Source organism: Somniosus microcephalus, chromosome 9, assembly GCF_052327205.1.
Source record: "Somniosus microcephalus isolate GS21.2 chromosome 9, FLI_Smic_1.0, whole genome shotgun sequence".
Classification (NCBI taxonomy): domain Eukaryota; kingdom Metazoa; phylum Chordata; class Chondrichthyes; order Squaliformes; family Somniosidae; genus Somniosus; species Somniosus microcephalus.
In genome coordinates this window covers 169567055-169589850 of record NC_140995.1, presented here as the reverse complement: position 1 = coordinate 169589850, position 22796 = coordinate 169567055, and the positions used below count along the sequence as shown (strand labels likewise).

The 22796-nt window shown below is 43.7% G+C and overlaps 1 protein-coding gene across 1 annotated transcript in view; it reads left to right on the top strand.

The window, feature by feature from the left end:
* LOC147112824 (fibrocystin-like) overlaps positions 1-22796 on the top strand; it is a 610710-nt gene that overhangs the window by 327238 nt on the left and 260676 nt on the right. Inside the window, exons 27-29 of the mRNA XM_085998227.1 lie at positions 7349-7441; positions 9507-9635; positions 13123-13260. Coding sequence (XP_085854353.1) covers positions 7349-7441; positions 9507-9635; positions 13123-13260 — 360 coding nt within the window. The remainder of the gene's footprint in view (positions 1-7348; positions 7442-9506; positions 9636-13122; positions 13261-22796) is intronic.

Genomic DNA, 22796 nt, shown 5'->3' with positions numbered 1-22796 from the left:
AACCAAAGAGGCCCTCCAAAAGTAAACGTTGAATTATTTTTGAGAGTCCCAGAGGCGCAGGAGTGCTCCTTCAAGGCCCACAAAAATAATCTGGGCCGTTGGTGCCCCAGGATCACCACCCTCAGCAATCGCGACTCCCCCACCCCCGCAACTTACCTTGCTGACGGCCGCCCCAGCCTGATTTTGAGGCTTCAATCTGGTGAGCTGCACTGGGACGCCTGTTTGGTGCAACGCAGCTTGCCTGCCTGATTATAATGAGGCTGGGGCCTCAAAATCGCAAGGGCCTCGTCGCCGCCAGAACGGATGATCGACCAGCGTGTCCAAAAGTCAAAATAGATCCCTTGTTCTAATACAAAGGTCTGAGTTTTGCTTGATGACCCTAGTATGTACCTGAAGGAGGTTGAACTTATGATGCATGATACTTGTACCAAGTGATAGCAGTGGAGCTCTAAACATTAGCATAAATTAGACTACGAATCTGTACTGAGAAAAATTATATTGACCGGGGTCACAATGTGGGTTTGGAGAATACATAATACAGGAAGCTTTACTTTCCAATGTTTGGTAGAAAACCTTTATTCCTCACTAATCTACAGATTCTTTAGTAAATAGTCTAACAGTACTTGTTAGGTTTTAAAATTAACATTGCATTAAATGTATGTGTTTATTTACATATATTTTGTATTTTTCTAAACACATTTCAGTATTCAGCAACATTTGACAACTTCAGTCCTGGAAACTATCTCCTTATACAACATCAAAGCCTTCCCCTTTCCCTCAGTGTGACAGTAAGTTGTGGAAAAATTAGAGGACAATCACTTCAGTCTCGTCCTTCACCAGACAATAACAGTGCTTGCGATTGGTTCTTTAACAGCAGTGGAAAGACCATCACATATTTGGGTGAGTGAAGTATGAATTTTTATTACAGTATCTGAAGTATTATGATTTCTTATTCTTCATTGTGTGTAAAACAATGGCCCAGAAATTCGGGTCGGAGGCTTCCCGCGGGTGCAAGCCTCCGACCTGCACTTACCTAGCGCGCCGGCCGTTGTGCTGTGGGCCCCCGTGGAATTGCAATCCTGGGCCTCCTCCAACTGCCGGCATGCAGTGCTTGCACATCCCAGGGATGCAGTTAGTTCGATGCGTCCCCTGGGATCACGTGGGCCATGGAGAGCCAATGGTAGCAGGGAATGCTTCATTCATAACTTTGACAGGACCTGTCAAACCTATAAATACTATAAGCCGCAGAACATCACTAAATCTTCAAATAAATTCTTTTTAAAAATCACATTTTTAAAATAAACTATAAATTACATGAAATAACTTTTAAACAATAATTTAAATTTTTGAAAAAAATAATTTTATTTTCTAACGGGGCTAAAAATAAACTTACCTTTCTTTAAAGTATTTAAAAATAATAAACCTGTGGAAAAAATGTTTTAATTTTAATTAATTCACCACTTACCTTGTAAAAAGCAGGCCTTGCGACTGCTTTTTACATGTCTAACTTCTGGAGACTTACCCTCCTGGGAAAACCTGCAAAAAAACCCTAAGTTCGATGCGCACGCGCTGCCTCTCCTGCGCACGCGTTCCACCTCTTAACCCCTTCTTTCAGGGGAACGGAAGTGCCGGTTTCCCGTGCATGCGCAGTGCATGCATGAAACCGGCACTTCCATTGGGCTTACGGGTGAGTACCTCATGCGTACTCACCCGTGGAGACCCGAAGTTCTGGGCCAATGATATCAAAAGTAGCAGATGCTCTGAATAGTAGTTTAATGGGTAAAAGTCATAAAATTGTGGGTAATTTGTAGCTTCAGCAGCAGAAAATTAAAGTAAAATTCAAGGGATTGGATTGAAACCCTAACAATCCTTTTCCTCTATGTACGTGTTTCGGTAGCTGTCCCACATATTGGTAGCAGGATTGTGTTCCATTTTGGGTGGATGAGAAAAATCAACGTCGTACGAGAGAACTGGAGCCTGGAAGAGAAAGGGACCATGTAAAATTTCACTTCCTATTAGTATTGACCTCAGTCATGAAGCATTCTGTGGCCTCAAACTGTCCCAGCTGAAAAAAGACATTTCTAATTTTGCCCATTGAAGTTAAATATCTAATCCTTTATTAACTTTTTAATGGAAAAGTTTTTTTTGTAAATTATTTTCCACATTTTCCTTTTCTAGTTATCTCTGTGATACTATATTACGCATCAGTTCAGAGGACAGGCAGTTGACCTGCCATCAGACCATTGCCAATTCTGCTCTTGATATGGCCTGTAGGAGGTGCCTTCTCCCTACAATTCTCCTTCCCTGTTAGGAAGTGTCTAGCTTTTGCTCATCCCTCCTTCTGACAGGAAATTAAGATTAGCAACTCAGTATGCGGAGAATGAATCAGATTTCCTATTAATCCCTGTCTCATCGCTTTGGAGATGCAATGCAGTGTGACGCCATCCCACAGAATTCCGCAAACAATGTTTTCACAAAGTTTTGTATTAACTGCTGCAAAAATGTCCCTATTGCAAAAATGCCACTGAGCGAAGAGAATACGTGACAGGTCTCTATTATTTCTGATTGTGTTTTGCCTGCGCAACAGATCAAAATTTCAGGAAGAGAAAGAATAAAAATGTATCAATATAAACTATTTCCCATTTTCATAAATAGTTTAAAAATCATTAGGCTTGATTTTTCTGCCACTGACTATGAACGGACACTGCATCTAATCGTGTTATATTTGGATGGTATACTGGATATGCTAATGATGTGATTATATTGATAACCTGTAATTTGCATATGCCATTAATGCTACATTTAAAGCATAGTTTCCCCAATATGCAAGCTGCATTTATTGTATGGAAGAGAAGATCATGGGGTGAATGTTATAAGCTAGGGCTCCATGGACAGAAAAATCATGCAAGGGGTGTAAATCACCTCACCTGAATTCCCAATACGTATGTTGCAGGAAACTCCTTCCCAGGAGTTCCACATTATAAAATCTGCCCCATAATCATGAATTAGAATAATTGCACTCTTTTGCTAGTTTATCACTTAGTTAAATACTTTTCCCGTACAACTTTCATTGTGTAGCAGTGAACCTTACACTGTTAGCTAGTCTTTGCCCCAGGTCACTAACAGTGCATGTTATTAATAGTTAGGGTGCAGATTTATTTGTCAGGAGGTAAATATTGAAATAGGTATTTAAAAATACTTCTGGTGTGCTTTTATACCTAATTGATACTATTCTGGTACCCCAGGGGAAATAGCTGCACGTGTTAAAAGGGAGTTAAAGGAAGCATTTTATTTCCTCTTCCTGTCTCCTGCCACAGTTTTATGAAATTAAGAAACTAAGAAAAAATAAACTAGAACAGCGCTATTCAGTACCCTCATTTTCCGAGTCAGGGTTCAGCTCTTTTTACATACAACATCAAAGCAGTGATGTAGCACCTGCACATTGTCCAAGTGGTCTTTTAGATACCACAGCAACAGGACTATGCAGCATGGCGAACAATATACATTGGTCATTGAGCGGTGCTTGATGCACAGGAATAAACATGTTTTCTGACCCAAGTCCCGCCACATTGCTGGAGATACGGATTAGGTATTATTTTGATAGTGTTGCTAAACAGCTGTAGCATTGCACAGCATATCACTATTTTTACGATATTCTAATTGCAGTTAGTTTTCAACTGCAATAGGCATGTATATGGAGACTGTTTTAATTCCTACCATAAAGAACATCTCCCCAGAGAGGATGATAATAGCTCTCTTAATGTAGATACAGGTGCAGCGAAATAACTCTTTTAACATCGATACAGGACCAGAATAAATGATTAAACAGATTTATTCGGTACATGACCAGAACTGTTTCCCCCCCGGGATAGATCAAAAAATCTTTGAAACATAAACCAAGAATTTTTCAATGATATATTGGGGCAGGGGTTCAGAATGGCTTTTGTGGCTTTTCACATTTTAAATTTGTTAGTAAAGTCCCTCTATTTTTCCTTGATTCGTTGCTTGCCTTGCTAGGATCAGGCAGCAGTACAATTGGAGAGAAAGTGAGCTGTTTATTTACATTTGGAACAATACATTTATATTAATGTACAGCAAATGCATTTATGCCTCAAACCGAAAACAATAGAATTTATCCCATAGCTGTTCAGAAAAATGCCTCTTTGGACAAAGCTTTACTGTCTTCTGCTTTCAGTTCTCTTCACAGTGTTTTGTTCTCACATTTTACAAGCAGTATTACGACACTATCAAACTGCCGTTGAAAGGCCACAGCTGCCAAGAAAGTACTTTTAATTATTTCCCCCCTTTTTAAGTTCCCCTGTGTGAGATAACATTTTCTGACAAAAAAAGAGGTATGATGACCTCTGGTGGCCTGCCCCTGCTCTTTGTCTTTGCCTCCCAGACATCCTGGTACGTTTCAGGGACTCACATTGTGGGAACTGTCAATCTCAAACCTGCAACCGACTAAGCCGTGGCACAGTACATGGAAGGACCAACGTCCCGCACCACTGCAAGAAAGGGTAGTTTTCAGTAGTAGACAAACCGATGCTTATACCAGTGGATGCAGGAATAGAAAAAGATATTGGGAGACCATCATTCCTGAAGATTTTTAAAAATTAAACACCCTTGGGTTTGCTATTCTAAATAGTTTTAAAAATTACAGAGGTGAATTATCTGGGAAACTAGCAATCACTCACTGTGCTTTGCACTTTTCTCATCATGCATAAGACAATGGAATAATTCAGCTGTTCCAAGGTAAATAAACATTGCAATAAAGCAGCACCATTGGAACAAATCTCAGTTATAAAATCAGTGCTTTGATTTTTTTACCCAGATTATTTACAAGTTTGTTTTTCAGAATTACGTAGCATGTACCTGAAGTTTAGCCTCTCCCATACAATAGTTTTACTTCCCTTATTTGCTGTATTTTTTTTGTCTTTTAACACTCCTGTGAAGCACCTTGGGATGTTTTACTACGTTAAAGGCGCTATATAAAGACTTGTTGTTGTTGTAAGAACTAACAGGCAACTCTCATTTGAATATAATTACAGAATGAATGACTAAAGAGGTTGATGAACAAATAGTTTAACCTCCTCAGCATTTATATAAGTCTGTAATTTGGATGCAAGTATAACATCAGAGAATAAATGAAGCTAGAAAAATATATATCAAACTTACATATATTATATTGGCTAACAATTAAGCAGGCTATCGACAGGGAGAAAATTAAGACAACTCGTTCTCGCTCAGATGCATACACCCGTGTGCATGTCATAACTTTTACACTATGCCGTACTTATTTAAACAAGGAACGCATTTCCACATGACATTAGGGTTAGATCATTTCATTTTGAATAAGATTTTAAAAATAAACTAGACATTTCTCTTTAAATAATGTTTCTCACAGAAGTACCATTGAGACTTTGGAGAACCATGTGATTGTAGCTGTGGATCCAGCCTTCATCTGCTGACTTCACAGTCTGTAGTTAGAGCCAAATTAATAATTTCACGCTTAGGCCCCTATCTGCCTCAAAGAACAAGGCATCTCTGTTGACTTTGGTCCAGATTTAGGCCACCACACAAGAAAGGCCTTTCTTGTAGGCCTGACGACATGGAGCCACTTCTTCTTATTGGCCTCCTGTTAACTGTTGAGCCAGCTTTCAATCAAAAGACCTGAAATGGGGCAAAGATAATGAGCATGGAGCATATCAAAAAAGGGATGAGTATTAAGGCTGAAAAGAAAAGCTGTTAAAGACAGCAAGCAGTCGCCACATCAAAGAGAGGGTGGACTGCCTTGTCAGCAGGCTGATAAAGCATCATTTGTTCCCACTTGACTTATGCAAAAGGTTTGGCATGTTAAACTCCCGTCTTGCAGACGCAGGCCCTGTTGTTCGTGTGTCAGGAGTTAGGCAGCTGGGTACGTTACTCTAGCGGGAAACCGTATAATCGCTTGACTCCATCATAACAAAGAACACTTGTAGGGGGCTGGCTAAGGGGAGGAACTCACTTACAATGGAAACACAAAATTGCAGCTGCACTGAGAGCAATAATTCTGTATGGGGAATGGGACTGGGCTCCCCACACTGACAGATTCAGTTTTTTTTATTCATAAGCAGATTTTTAACACTTTCAGCTGGCGGTAGGGGTCCAGCAGCTGCTTGTGATCAGGGGATGTTCAGATTGTACATTCTGTCGGAGGTCACTTTACTTTTGACCTTTTACTTTATGATTACAGAAGATTTGAGGACAACTGTGGTGTGTGGAAGGAAGTCAATAGAAAGGCATTGATTCTTAATTAATCGCAATAAATTCATATTAGTTACTGCTTTCTGCAAAGCGTCCTACTCTGTTATAAGGTTGCCTTGACTTTCTACAAATTATTTAGCAAAGCTGTATTGTGACGATATACTGGCCAACACACAATAAGTGCAGTTTTACCCTGTGTATTCAATATGGATTTACTGCCAGATAAAAATATAATTATCAATCAAATACTTATTTTTATGATCTGTAAATATCTGGTGTTTCAATTTTCTGCTCAGTAGTGGCCGGTTTCTTTGACTACTGGAAATATCATCGGGAGCAGTGATTATTATTCCACCATTGTGATGAGCCGTTTCTTAAAAAAATAATTTAAAATCCTTTTATTTACAATTATTTTTCATTTTACTCCATCCGTTGCCTCAGTCCTGTTCTACTGAAGAAGCACTTCCGATGTGACTGTACAATTTCTTAAAGAAAGCATAAGTGTAGACTTTCCAGTCTAGACAACAGAGGATACAGGAGCGGAGCCCAGCACTCGCTCAATGCTGCAAAGTCTGAACTTGTGCTTTTTTTTCCTGAGGTCAGACAATTTCAATCATTTAGAAAAGCTTCAAGCCCAGCTTGCGCCTATGTCAGGAGCTCACCAAAGAGGATGGGTTACAAAATTACATGTAGTACTGGTGGTGGTTTTAATATGAGATGTCCATTCTCGTACTGAAATTGTGATCCTAGATGGTTGCATACATGAGGTGTCCTTTACTGTACAATGTCCGCAGTGTGCTATTGTTTTTGAATGTATTTTACTAGCCCCTTTACCTCCCTACATCTTCACGCACCACCCTCCTCAAACCAAGTACAGATTCAGATTTCGCTTGTTGAACCAGAATTGGAAGCGCTGAGAAATGAATTCTTCTACCATTATGCCTGTTTTCGCAAATCCTGGATTGGACTCATCTTGTTGCTATGTACCCCTCCAAAATCTGAAAACTGCTCTTGTGTTGACTAATTGGTGGTCAGATGTTTTCTACTTTGCTTGTTTATCTTATTTCTGGACTAAAAGTACCTTGGCGGTTTTTTTTTTCAGTTGCAGGGGTAGGAAGAATCAATGTGGCTTTTAAAGCAGAAGAAATTGTGGAACTGATCACACCGACTCCGCCTTCTGCTTCAACTGGCCCGGGTATGTAACATGTACTTTAGTAATGGAGTCTAATTGGTACTAATTCAGTAACCTCACTGAAAGAGATCAAAACAAGGACATTTTGCAAAGGCCTATCATTGTGGGAGCATTATCACCACTAGGAGAAGTCCCACTGCCACCTTTGTGGGCAACTAGGAGGTGGGCAATAAATGCGGCCTTGCCAGTGTCGCCCACATCCCGACAACAAGTATATATTTTTTAATGATCTTTCTGGCTGGATTTATCTTAATTGTCAGAGGAATGTACGACAACAGCAACATGCATTTAAATAGCGCCTTCATTGTAGAAAAACGTCCCAAGGCGCTTAATGCAGAGGGAGCTCTGTAGTAGATCTGACCTATGGCATAATCTGATCAGAGCAATATACACATTTCTAGTGTGTTGATATTAGCTGCAGGGTGCTAATGGCGTTTTGGATTAATTAGATATGCAAATATTCTTTAGATATGCAAATTGTGAGGAGAGATGATAAGAGTAGCCATGGTAGACACCTCTGCTCAAAAGAGTGAGGAGGACAAACCAGGTAAGTATAGTCCAGTTAATCAAACAACAGTTGTGGGCAAACTTTTAAAGCTCATGATTTGGGATCTAATTGAAATTTGTCACCAAGACAGTGAGTAGAAAAGTTAGGAGCAATACCTTTATGGAGGGAATTGTTAAGAGTATGGAATGCTTTGCAAGAGGGAGTAGTTGAGGTGGACAGCATTACATCTGTAAAGGGAAGAATAGATAAGTGTTTGAAGCAAAGGAAGATACAGGGTGATGGGAGACAGTAGGGCAATGGGAGACAGTAGGGCAATGGGAGGCAGTAGGGCAATGGGAGGCAGTAGGGCAATGGGAGACAGTAGGGCAACGGGAGACAGTAGGGCAACGGGAGACAGTAGGGCAATGGGAGACAGTAGGGCAATGGGAGACAGTAGGGCAGTGGGAGACAGTAGGGCAACGGGAGACAGTAGGGCAACGGGAGACAGTAGGGCAACGGGAGACAGTAGGGCAATGGGAGACAGTAGGGCAATGGGAGACAGTAGGGCAGTGGGAGACAGTAGGGCAGTGGGAGACAGTAGGGCAGTGGGAGACAGTAGGGCAGTGGGAGACAGTAGGGCAGTGGGAGACAGTAGGGCAATGGGAGGCAGTAGGGCAATGGGAGACAGTAGGGCAACGGGAGACAGTAGGGCAACGGGAGACAGTAGGGCAATGGAAGACAGTAGGGCAATGGGAGACAGTAGGGCAATGGGAGACAGTAGGGCAGTGGGAGACAGTAGGGCAACGGGAGACAGTAGGGCAACGGGAGACAGTAGGGCAACGGGAGACAGTAGGGCAATGGGAGACAGTAGGGCAATGGGAGACAGTAGGGCAGTGGGAGACAGTATGGCAGTGGGAGACAGTAGGGCAGTGGGAGACAGTAGGGCAGTGGGAGACAGTAGGGCAGTGGGAGACAGTAGGGCAGTGGGAGACAGTAGGGTAGTGGGAGACAGTAGGGCAATGGGAGACAGTAGGGCAATGGGAGACAGTAGGCCATTAGTTATGGATTGCTCTAGCGAAAAGCCGAATTACCTTCTTCTATGCTTAAACCTCTATGGTTCTATGGGGCACCAGTCTTTCTAGTCTGTTGGCAAGATTCACTGTGCCTGTTGCTTCTGGACCATTGTACGTGAAGCAAGTCATCCTCGTTTCCGAGGGACTGCCTAAGAAGAAGATTGTACACAAAAAAAAACATAAGGAAGCATAAAATGAAGAAAGCTATTTGGCTTATCAACTCTGTTTCTGCACAGACCAAGCAAGGCTTCCCTAACATTAATAACATTAACCATTTATTTATTCCTCTGAGGATAAGTTTTTATACAATTTCTTTCTGGCTCCAATTGGCATTGAAGAAAACTCCAGATTATTTATTTGCCCCCCACATCTCCACATTATTTTACACAGGCAACATTCCCTTGGTCTCAGTAGCACGGGAATCCTTATTTTCCCTGGTTTTGCATGGATTGCTAGAGGTGCTTAGTAACAGACAGGTTCTACTTGTAATGGTATATTTATTTAACAGGTCCATCTAATCCCTCTGTGAGTATTTCCATGTGGTCTTCACCCTTGTCCTGGGAGGGAGTTGCAGAAGGTTGGGGCGGACACAACCACACTGTGCCGGCCCCTGAAGATGACGTCATTGTATTGCCAGGCATGTTATAGAATAGTATATATCAAGCTTAATTGCACCCAGAAAAAAAAGTTACTAGCAATTAAAATACTTTCATTGAAGCCGATATTTTTTTTTCATACTGAAATTTAAGTGAAAACATTTTGTTAAGAAGCATCACATTCAGTCACTTAGCAGGATTATTAAAATTCAAATTACAACTGATTGCAACATCCTTTAAGGGAAAGAAATTACTAACTTTAAAAAAAAGAGATGTGATTACTATTTCTCCCAAACTTAAGAAAAGTTTATTTAACTTGGCAGTTTTCATTCAGCTTCCAGACTTCTAATGAATTGAAACAGCAAATAAAGACAGGTATGGGATCCCTACAGGGGAATTTATATATTGTTCAAATTCTGAAAGTCTGCTGTGGGTTTCCCCTCCCAAAATCTACTGTAATATACTGTATGCATGTTTTAACGGAAATGTCCTGGGCAGAATTTTAAATCAGGTTGGGGGAAATATTAATCGCTGTTCTTGCTTCCATTACAGAATGTGCTACCCAAATACAATTCAAACAATCCTGCTGAGCAACTGGAGTATGCTCTGAGTGTAACCTTCTGTGTGAAACTTCCATTTGTACCTGCAATTAAACCTTAGCAAGTCCCAACCCCCAGACTTTATAAAGGCTCATATAAACAAGAAATGCTGAAAAATATACAGCCGATCCTTCACAACTGATGAAGGCTCCCCACCCAAAAAGCAACTTTTTTTTTTCACTTTTCACTTTCAAATGTTGATGGGGCCGACTGTGTATTTTCAGCACATTCTTGCTTTATTTCAGATTTACAGCAGTCAGAATCTTTATTTTTATCTCTATTTCAGTTAGCTTAGTGGGAATAAGCTACTTGACCTCATCCTCACCAATCTAGCTGCCGCAGATGCATGTGTCCATGGGAACAGCAGCAGTGAGAGTTATTGCGAGTCTTGAGGCTGAAATAGCTGCATTTGACCCAGTAGTTATACAGTTTTCTTTACACTGTGCTATTGGGCCAATATTGATCCTGAAACATGTGAAAGTAGCCAGTTCAAACCAGTGCAGATTCAGCTGCACTCTATCAAAATGGTGGCATGTAAACCTTGAAGGAGCCATTTTATTCGTCGGCAGTAGTGGTTACTATCATACTGGCAAATGTTGCTACTGTGACTGCAAAACTAGGTGTACTTTAATTGTGCTTTGATTTTCTTCCCAGTGGTGGTTTAATAGTTTCCATCAGCTTTCATGATGGTTCAGGTCTGATGAATCTAACTCTTAAGTGGTCTCCGGTGGGAGTGGTAATGGGCCTGATTCCTTACTAAAAATGCAAATGCTGAAAACCTGAAATAAAACCTGAAAATACACAGGAGGGCCACCAGCAACTGATAACAAAAAAAATAGATAGATTAACATCTTAGACAGAGGTCCTTCTTTTATTCTGAATTGATCCAAATGATCGTTGCAAACACCAGGAAATATATGGGGTAATTCCTCAGTCTTGCACTCCGTGGCTTGGAGATGGGGCAACAAAATCATAGCCCCAGTTCTCTGACCTATCCTCGCTGTGAGCTCAGTTCCCTGCACAATTACCCCATTCATTATTCTCTGTGCCTTGTAACATTTACAAAATTACATTTAGAAGCTGATTACAAATTGCAGACTTTTACATTCTCTCTCTGAATCTGTTCTTAGCCACCGTCACTCCGATATACCTGAAACAGCTCAATTAGTCACTCTCTCGTCACTCAACTGCACTTATTAGGACATAGAATAAGAATAGGCAGATTTTACAAGATTAGCAATGAAAAGGTCAGATTCGTCCAGTTTATAAAAGAAATCAGACTCCCATATTGATGATTGAAAGTCATGTTACTGGGGAAAAGCTCAATAAGACATGGGTTTAATGTTGCATAGAAGTTGACTGATAACAGTCAAGCTTCTCAGTTCACACCTTAAAGTTTCAAAAACCAGCACTAAATGAAACTTAAGACTGTTGATGAAATGTATCCATTATCATTTGGACCACTAGGTGGGGGTGTCTTGTCTTGAGTTATTTCTTGCACATGAAACCTGTTGATATATATTCAGTGATGGGTAGGAATGAACCTACCAAGATTCAGATATTCTATTAATTTCAACATTGCCCCCACAAACAAAGAAAACTTGAATTGAACGGGCTGTTTCAACCTTTAAAGTTTTTAGGTTCTTCCACAATAAAAATAGGTATTCATTGAGCTTTGAAATTTGTCCACTGCATAGTTATGCTCTATTCAGATATTTTTCTTCTTTCTGCCAGTTCCCCCCCCCCTCTCCATCACTGAGAAGGTTGATTCCTTGCTAGGCACGGCTTAACTCCAGCTGGACGGACGGTTGCCCACTAGTATCTCTCTCAAGTGGTTATTATTCATGTGTGAGCCGCAGCAGAGAGTGTAGCTGGGTTATTTAACCTCGCAGGGGACTCGCAGCCATACTTGATTCTGTCCTCGCACTCTGTGTCCAGCAGAGATTACTGGATAATGATCAGGAGTGGGTGCCCTGACGCATTTTCCACTGCTTAACCTAGGCTGTTTAACCTGATTGTAACATTCCTATGTTGCCCCAGTTTAGATCAGAAAGCAATGCTGACAAGAGATTGAACTTGGGACCTTGCTGGTCTTAATGGCTCAGCAATTCGCTGCTTTAACCAGTTGAGGCATTCCCCTGATCACACATTTTAGATTTCAGGACATTCGCTGTTCTTTTAAACTGGCATGGACGTGAATTTCCACAGGGATTCTCCCGATCAACTGCCGCAATGTCGGTGGAAGATCCGTGGAAACCCCGGAAGAATGGCGTAAATGGCCTTTATGCCGTTTTCCCAAGGTTTCCATGACTCTTTTGCTGAAGTTACTCCGGACGAGCGGGAGAACCCCCGCGGAAATTTATCCCTGCGTGTAAAGTTCCACAAATACACTGATGTAGCGTTTGAGGTTTGATTCCTGTTTTCTGAAGGCACTGACTTACATTGCCTTACGGCCCTATAGGAAGCAGCAGCCTCCAGTATCTTGTCCAAATCACTAGCCGACACAGTGGGGGTCAGCAGGCTACTTGACTGTGAGGATGTAGCCACGTTCAATCCTGTCCTTGCCTAATACCTTTATATGTGCACTCCAGCAGGGCTTACTGGATAATAGAAGAACTGGATAATAATTGGGGGGGGGGGGAGGGGCGAAGTACGTCAAGTCCTGACAGGCAAGCTGTATCAGGGTGCCTAATTGGTGCCCATAGCTCATCTGATTTATTCTTATGAGGTCCGAGGGCAACTTTACTTTAGTCCTCATGCCTCTCGTTCAGGTATGCCATTGCTGAATGCACGGGGGTTGGGACACTGAGGAATTTAGCCCCCTGACACTGTACATCATGGTGCAATAAAGGTTCCAGTGTCTCAATAGTGACATTTAATTAGATTATTTGATAACTAAGTCAATATGTAACTTTCTTCACATCCTCAGGCAGAACAATTCTGGTGGATGTGGATCTCCCACCTCTCAGAGGTCTCTATATCCTGGGAAAACTGGAATTCCCTATCAATAGGAGCAATGCCCTCTACGTCCAATGTATTGTACTGTTGGGAGGTGAGCTAATTATCGGTAAGTAGGGAAAGCTCACTTTGGATATAGATGGCTCATAAAATCAGAATGGAAGGCTATTTCAATACTAACTAAAATAAATAAGTATTCATCAACATTGTAAAAAAGACTTTACTCATCCTTTAATTCTTCACAGAAAATGTAAGTCTATTCTTGTTGTGTATGTACCTTTAAGAGAATAACTGGTCTCAGACTGCAGTACCGACAGTGACCACCCCTGTATAAAAGGCGCTAGAGAGCCTCTGTTGGTTAGATTCGTTTATGCCTTTCACCAGTAAAGATCTCTTTGTTTCTCTCCTGCTAGTCCGTGTCTCAATCATTCTCGGACTTAACACTGGCGACGAGTTAGAAACGAACTTACCTGCAACTCAGCAGCAGCTCCGATGACGTGTTGAAGGTCGGAGCCAGAAGAAAGAAGAAAAAAAAAAAAATAGGCCATTGAAACTCGAGAAACGGGCGTCGACCGTCAATCATCGATTTCAAAACTTACAGGAGAGACTGTCCAGAGCCAGGCTGGGTTCCTCGGTCCGTGGTTTCCCAGCTAATCGGGCTGGTGGCAGGTAGTGCTCTGATCCTTCCTGGGCTGCAACGGGGCCGGGCAGCGAGTCGGGAAGCAAGGAGAGAGAGAGAGGGTGGAGCATACAGGGCGCGGCCGGTGTTTCGAAGCTGGGCAGCGTTCGGACCTAAGAAGAGAGAGGGAAGTGTCCCAGAGGGTCCGCTCCACGACGGGAAGATAATAAAAGAAAACGAATTAATATTTAACGCGCAGGAAACCGTGGAAAGCAGCGCTAACAACAGCGGGGAAGAAGGAAAAGCGCGGGAGGCGCCATTTTGTTAAATCGGAGAAGAAGGCAAAGCGCGGGAGGTGCCATTTTAGATTTGCAAGATGCCGCAGACTGGCTGTATCACTGCTTTTGATAATACATTAGAGGACTGGACCACGTATGTGGAAAGAGTCGAGGTATATTTCGAGGCAAATGAAATTGCGGAGGGGAAAAAGGCATCAATATTGCTAAACGTAATGGGCGCTAGAACGTACGGCCTATTGCGGGATCTGATTACTCCAGCCAAACTGAAGGCGAAGAGTTTTAACGAAATTGTTGCTGTTCTACAGGAGCACTTAAACCCTGCACCGCTGTTGATAGCAGAAAGATTTAAATTCCACAGGAGAACTCAGCACAAAGATGAGAGCAATGCTGAGTATCTTACGGAACTACGCAAGCTATCAAAGCACTGCCAGTTCGGAGCAGGACTGGCAGATACCCTACGGGACAAATTTGTCTGTGGACTCCTGAGTGAAGGAACACAGAAGAAGTTACTCGCAGAAAAAGAGCTGACGCTAGATAAGGCTTTCAGCGTGGCAGTATCGTATGAAGCAGCAGCCAGGGGAGCTGCAGAAATTCAACAAAAACCACAGGAATACGGCACCCACGAAATGACACAGGGATTTGCAAAATGTTATCACTGCGGCAGAACTAACCATGACCAGAAGGACTGCTGGTCCAAAGACAAAATATGCAGACAATGCGGGAAGATTGGACACATTGCACGAGTTTGTAGGTCTGGGAAGAAGACCAGCGACAACAAAAAGGCTACTAAGGAACCGTACAAGAAAGTACAAAAGATGACGGACAGTAGTTCCGAAGACCAGATGAGCGATAGTGAATCCGAGAACAGGAGATTAAGCTGTCTCAAACTTCACAATGTAATCGCAAAAGAGGATCACCGAACCATTTGGGTCACCCTCATGATAGCAGGGTCCCAAGTTAAAATGGAATTGGATACAGGATCAGCGCTAACCGTCATGAATCGACGAGACTATGAGCGGCTATTTTCACACATACCCTTGAGAGAGACATCCATCGTCTTGACGACGTATACGGGGCAAAAAGTATACCCCAGAGGAAAAATAAGGGTGCTGTAAAGTCTGTGTGTTCTAGTTGTAATTAATAACACACAGGCTACAAGTTTAAAGTTCAACAGGTCTTTACTGGTTGGAGGTCAGGACTATATGAAATACAATCTTACTACACAGTGCTTGTATACTGGTGGTCACCACCGGTATTACGTATACAGCAGCCAGAGAAAGTAGTACATCTCTTAAGGTGGAACAGGCTTAAGTTCTCTTAAGGTGGAACAGGTTACATACACCACAATCCTCCCTTTTTAGCTTAATAGTCATATCCCCATTTAACATAACATCATAACATATATACATATATAACTTCAGGTATAAACAGTTCAAAGGTTCAGTCTCTCAGGAGGCCTTCTGATTCGGTCTGGATAACGCCTTTCAGTGGTCTCTGATTCTTGTTGCTGAGGTGACTCTGCTTGTTGGTTTCCTATGTATTGGACGTCATCATCAGGTACAGTCCCTGCCGAGGTAGATGCTTCAGGTTCATTAACGTCTTCCACAGTTGTCTCTGTCGCAACCATGGGTTCGACCCTTGCTCTTGATTCTACCAGTTGATCCGCATGACGCCTTATCACATTGTTACCAATATCTACTGTGTACATCAGAGGTCCTTGTCTGGCCCGAATTGTTCCGGGCTGCCATTTTTCGTTTCCATAGCCCCTTGCCAACACTGGTTGTCCTACTTCGAAACTTCGAGTGGACTTGTTATTAATATGCCGGAACTGTTTGTTTTCCACTTCCCTCCGCACATTTGGTTTTAACAAGTCCAACCTGGACCGCAACCTCCTGTTATAAAACATCATGGCAGGACTTTGGTTAGTCACTGCATGAGCGGCGTTTCGATACGCCATTAGGAAATTGTCCACCTTGTGCTGTAGTGGAATCTGGTCATCGTTCATGGCCTTTATTGCCTTTTTGAATGTTTGGACAAATCTCTCGGCCAACCCGTTTGTCGCCGGATGATATGGGGCAGAGGTATAATGTTTCACCCCATTCTTCTTTAAGAATTTTTGGAATTCTTCCGACACGAACTGTGGTCTGTTGTCCGAACAGATCTGTTCTGGCAATCCGTTCCTTGCGAATATTGTTCTTAACACCGCAATTGTCTTTTCTGAAGTAGTGGTATTCATCTTGATCACTTCTGGCCATTTGGAATGTGCGTCCACCGCAATTAGGAACATGGAGTCCATGAACGGACCAGCAAAGTCAATATGTACGCGTTGCCATGGGGCTGAAGGCCATTCCCATGGGTGTAGTGGTGCGATCGGAGGTGCATTTTGCACTTTTTGGCACCCAGCGCAGCTTTTCGTCAACTCCTCTATCTGTTGGTCAATACCCGGCCACCATACATAAGCCCTAGCAAGACTTTTCATCTTAACTCCCCCCAGATGACCTTCATGCAGTTCTTTTAGAACTCTTTCCCTTAACTTGGGAGGAATAATCACTCTTGTCCCGTACAGCAAAGTACCATGGCAGACGGACAGCTGGTCTCGCCTTGCCGAGAATGCCGGTAACAGAGGATCACCACGTGTTGGCCATCCTTTCACTGTCACCTCGTAGACTCTGGACAGTGTCGGGTCGTTCCTAGTTTCTCTTTCAATACTTGCATTGGTGACTGGTAAACACTCGATGATGGTCGAATGAAATAACTCAACAGGTTCAACTTTCGTCGTTTCTTCTTCTTCAGGTAGTGGCAGGCGCGACAGCCCATCAGCATTGCCATGCTGCTTCGTACCTTTGAATTCTATTTGATATTGATGTGCCCCTAGGAAAAGGGACCATCTCTGGAGACGCTGTGCTGTCATCACTGAAACACCCTTCTTAGGGTTAAAAATGGATACCAACGGCTGATGGTCTGTCAGAAGTGTGAATTTTTGGCCCTGCAGGTAATGATTAAACTTCTTCACTCCCCATACAAGGCTGAGAGCCTCCCTATCGATCTGCGCATAGTTGCGCTCAGCGGAGGTCAATGATCTGGATGCAAACGCGACTGGCCTTTCCGTGCCATTTGGGAACTTGTGTGAGAGTACTGCCCCAATACCATATGGAGAAGCATCACAAGCCAACCGAATAGGCAGTGTCGGGTTGAAGTGAGCCAACACTTCCTCTGAGGTGATCAATTCTTTGCTTTTGCGAAATGCCTTCTTACAGTTTTCGCTCCATTCCCATGGTACCCCCTTCTGTAAAAGAGCGTTTAGCGGGTGCAGTACCGTGGATAGATTTGGTAGAAATTTATGGTAATAGTTAATCAATCCTAGAAATGACCTCAACTGAGAGACATTATCCGGAGCGGGAGCCTTTACAACTGCCTCTATCTTGTCAGGAGACTTATGAAGCCCCTCCCGGTCAATGACATGACCACAGTACGAGATCCGCTTCTGGAAGAACTCGCATTTCTGCCGATTAACTCTAAGTCCATACTCTTTCAGTCTGTTGAGCACCAGTTCCAAGTTTGCGAGGTGTTCTTCATCACCATCACCTGTAATCAGAATATCGTCCAGGTAACATTGTGTGCCTGGAATTCCCTATAATACCTGCTCCATGGCCCTCTGCCAAATTGCTGGAGCCGATGCCACTCCAAAAACCAGTCTATTGTACTGGTACAAACCTCGATGCGTGTTGATCGTGAGGTATTGGCGTGACTCTTCTTCAACCTCCATCTGCAAGTACGCCTGCGCCAGGTCTATCTTGGTGAAGTGTTTCCCGCCAGACAACGAAGCAAAAATATCCTCAATCCGCGGAAGCGGATACTGCACCGTGTGAAGCACCGGATTAACGGTGATTTTGAAATCTCCACAGATGCGAACCTTCCCTGGTTCTCCTGGCTTGTTGCTCGAAGGACGTTTCATAACGGGAACAATGGGCGTAGCCCACTCACTCCAATCTACCTTAGACAGTACACCTGAACGTTCTAGCGCTTCCAGTTCCGCTTCTACAGTCGGTCGTATTGCATAGGGTACCGGTCTGGCTTTAAAAAATTTTGGTTGTGCATGTTCATCAATCTTGACATTTGCCGTAATTCCTCTCAGTGTTCCCAGTCCCTGCTGGAACACCTCTTTAGCATCATCCAATATTCTGGACAATCGTTTAGGTTTGACATCTGTTTCCCCGGAATCTACTGTTAGTGCCTTCAAGGAGTGCCAGTCCATATTCATTTTCCTAATCCACTCCCGTCCCAGTAGTGGTGGACCTCCTTCAGGTAGCACATATAAGTCCATTACTTGGCTTTCTTCGCCCTTGTGGACCACTTTTACCTCTATCTTTCCGACGGGGTACACTGTTTGCCCCGTGTATGTTTTCAGTATAATCTCCGTATCCCGTAGGGGAATATGTTGGAATAACCTTTTGTAATCTTTCTTATTCATGACCGTCAATGCCGATCCAATGTCCAATTCCATCTTTACTTGGACTCCTGCTATCTGAAGGGTGACCCAAATTGTCTGGAGATCTGCATCCTTACCAACGTTGTGTACTCTTAAGCTACCCAGTTCATTACTGCTAGCATCTGAATCTGACTTCTGTTCGGTCGAACTGTTCTTTGTCACCTTGTGTACCTTTATGTATTTTCCTTGCGGTGACTTTTTGTTGCTGGTCTTCTTTCCTGACCGGCATACTTTAGCTATGTGGCCAAGCCTGCCACACATTCTGCATTCTTGGTTTTTAAACCAACACTGGTTCTGATCGTGCGTTGTCTTTCCGCAACGATAACATTTTACAGTACTCAAATCCAATTTATTTGTACTGAGTTCCGGTGACCGTAGCTGCATTACTGCCGTGCCTCTCGCTGCGGCTTCGTGTGCTGCTGCCATAGTGACCGCTTTCTCAAGCGTCAGCTCATTCTCCTCGAGCAATCGCTTTTGTGTATCTTCTTTTAATAAACCACACACAAATTTATCTCGTAGCGCCTCTGTCAATCTCGTTCCGAATTGACAGTACTTTGCTAGCTTACGCAATTCCATTAAATATTCAGCATTGCTTTCATCCTTCAGCTGCCTTCTGCTGTAAAATTTAAATCGTTCCGCTAGCATCAGCGGCGTGGGGTTTAGGTGATTTTTCAGGACAGTAACAATCTCCTCGAACGTCTTATCCGCCGGTTCATCTGGTGATACAAGGTGTTTCAATTGCCCGTATGTCTTCGCACCCATTAAGTTTAATAATGTTAGTGCTTTCTCTGCATCTGGGATTTTATTTGCTTTACAATAATTTTGTATGCGTTCTACATACATAGCCTAATCTTCGATGTCGCTATCAAAGGTATTAATGTTCCCATGTTTAGGCATCGTTGCAATTTAATTTCTTTTTATTCTTATCCAAGATGGCGGCTTCCGCGCTCTTGTCAGTCATAGAGTCATAGAGTTTTACAGCACAGAAAGAGGCCCTTCGGCCCATCGTGTCTGCGCCGCCCATCCCTCCCTGTCCAGTCTAATCCCATTTTCCAGCATTTGGTCCATAGCCTTGTATGCAATGGCATTTCAAGTGCTCATCCAAATGCTTCTTGAATGTTGTGAGGGTTCCTGCCTCTACCACCCTTTCAGGCAGTGAGTTCCAGCTTCCAACCACCCTCTGGGTGAAAAAGTTCCTCCTCAAATCCCCCCTAAATCTCCTGCCCCTTACCCTGAATCTGTGCCCCCTTGTTATTGACCCCCCTACTAAGGGGAAAAGTTCCTCTTTATCTACCCTATCTATGCCCCTCATCATTTTGTACACCTCAATCAGGTCCCCCCTCAGCCTCCTTTGCTCCAAGGAAAACAACCCCAGCCTGTTGAGTCTTTCTTCATAGCTGAGGCGCTCCATCCCAGGTAACATCCTGGTGAATCTTCTCTGCACCCTCTCCAAAGCAATCACATCCTTCCTATAGTGAGGCGACCAGAACTGCACACAGTACTCCAGCTGTGGCCTCACCAGCGTTTTGTACAGCTCCATCATAACCTCCCTGCTCTTATATTCTATGCCTCGGCTAATGAAGGCAAGTATCCCATATGCCTTTTTAACCACCTTATCTACCTGTTCCGCTGCCTTCAGGGATCTATGTACATGTACACCAAGGTCCCTCTGACCCTCTGTACTTCCTAGGGTCCTACCACTCATTGTGTATTCCCTTGCCTTATTTGTCCGTCCAAAATGCATCACCTCGCACTTTTCCGGGTTAAATTCCATTTGCCACTTTTCCGCCCATCTGACCAACCCGTTAATATTGTCCTGTAGCCTGAGGCTTTCCTCCTCGCAATTTACCACCCCACCAATTTTCGTGTCATCCGCGAACTTACTGATCATACCCTTTACATTCTCATCCAAATCATTAATGTAGATCACAAACAGCAAGGGACCCAGCACCGATCCCTGAGGTACCCCATTGGACACAGGCTTCCAGTCACAAAAGCAACCTTCGACCATCACCCTCTGCCTCCTGCCACTCAGCCAGTTTAGGATCCAATGCGCCAAGGCCCCCTGGATCCCATGGGCTCTTACCTTCTTGACCAGTCTCCTATGCGGGACCTTGTCAAAAGCTTTACTGAAGTCCATGTAAACCACATCCACAGCATTTCCCTCATCCACACACCTAGTCACCCCCTCAAAAAATTCAATCAGATTGGTCAGACATGATTTACCCTTGACAAAGCCATGCTGACTATCCCCGATTAATCCTTGCCTCTCCAAGTGGAGACTAATTTTGTCCCTCAGAATTTTTTCCAATAATTTCCCTACCACAGATGTTAGGCTCACTGGCCTGTAATTCCCTGGTTTATCCCTGCTACCCTTCTTGAATAATGGTACTACATTAGCTGTTCTCCAGTCCTCTGGTACATCCCCTGTGGCCAGAGAGGTTCTGAAAATTTGTGTCAGAGCCCCTGCAATCTCCTCCTTTGCCTCACACAACAGCCTGGGATACATCTCGTCCGGGCCTGGGGATTTATCCACTTTTTGGCCTGCTAAAACCGCTAGTACCTCCTCCCTCTCGATGCTAATATGTTCAAGTATGTCACAGTCCCCTTGCCCGACTTCTATGTCTACATCGTCCTTCTCCATAGTGAACACTGAGGCAAAAAATTCATTTAAAACCCCACCTACTTCATCTGGCTCTACACACAGCTTGCCACTTTGGTCCCTAATGGGCCCTACCCTTTCCCTGGTTATCCTCTTGCCCTTAATATACTTATAAAACACCTTAGGATTTTCCTTTATTTTGCTCGCCAGTGTTATTTCATGGCCCCTCCTCGCCCTCCTAATTTCCTTTTTAAGTATGCCCCTGCACCTCTTATACTCCTCTAGGGCTTCCACCGTCTTTTGTCTTTTGTAACTGCCAAAAGCCCCCCTTTTTTTCCTAATGCATTTTTGTATATCCTTTGTCATCCAAGGTTCCCTTTGCTTGTTGGTCCCACCCTTGACCTTTACAGGAACATGTTGGTTTTTGTACTCTCTCTATTTCCCTTCTGAAAGCCTCCCACTGTTTTGATGTGGATTTTCCTATAAGTAGCTGCTCCCAGTCCACTTTTGCCAGATCCTGTCTTATCTTATTAAAATCGGCCTTCCCCCAATTTAGAACCCTTATTTCCGGGCCGTCTTTGTCTTTTTCCATGACCACCTTAAATCTCACCGAATTGTGGTCACTATCGCCAAAATGCTCTCCTACAGACATTTCCACCACCTGCCCGGCTACATTCCCTAGAATTAGGTCCAGTACCGCCCCCTCTCTTGTCGGACTTTCTACATGTTGGCTCAAAAAGCTTTCCTGGATGCACTTTAAGAATTCTGCTCCCTCCAAGCCTTTCACACTCTGACTATCCCAATTTATATTGGGGAAGTTGAAATCCCCCACTATTACTACCCTATTATTTTCACACTTTTCTGATATCTGCCTGCATATCTGTTCCTCTATCTCCCCCTGACTGTTTGGGGGCCTATAGTACACTCCCAGCAAGGTGCTTGACCCCTTTTTGTTTTTAAGTTCTACTCCTACAAAATGGCGGTTTTCCCGCGCTTGGCGTTCTTCACCCTTCCCCCGACGCTGTCTCCGCTTCACCGCGGCTCTCGCGCCTTCAGTTGCCCCCAGACGCTGCGCCTTTTTAGCCCGAATGCGGCCTGGCCCTTATCACCAGCCGCGATCGATGTCCCCGCGCTGCGCCTTTCGGCCTGAATGCGGCCCGGCCCTTATCTCCGGTCGCGATCGATCTCACCGCCCTTATTCCTCCGTCTTCCCTCCCCGTCTGTACAGCCAATGTGGCCGATTTTCTGGTCGCGTCGCTGCCCGGCTTACCCACTACCAAGGTAGAAAGAAGATAGCTGACAGTCGCTGATGGAGGCTTCGAGTTCAGGATGTCTTCTGCACTCTGGTTTCTCGATGTCTGCCGCGCGACGTGTCTTCCAGCAGGGTGATGAGGGTGGAAACCTCTCTTCGACGTCTGTTCTGTGGACGAAGCCGCCGTGGATATAACTGCCGCAGGGTAAGAATCTGACTCGTCGCCACTGTAAAGTCTGTGTGTTCTAGTTGTAATTAATAACACACAGGCTACAAGCTTAAAGTTCAACAGGTCTTTACTGGTTGGAGGTCAGGACTATATGAAATACAATCTTATTACACAGTGCTTATATACCGGTGGTCACCACCGGTATTACATATACA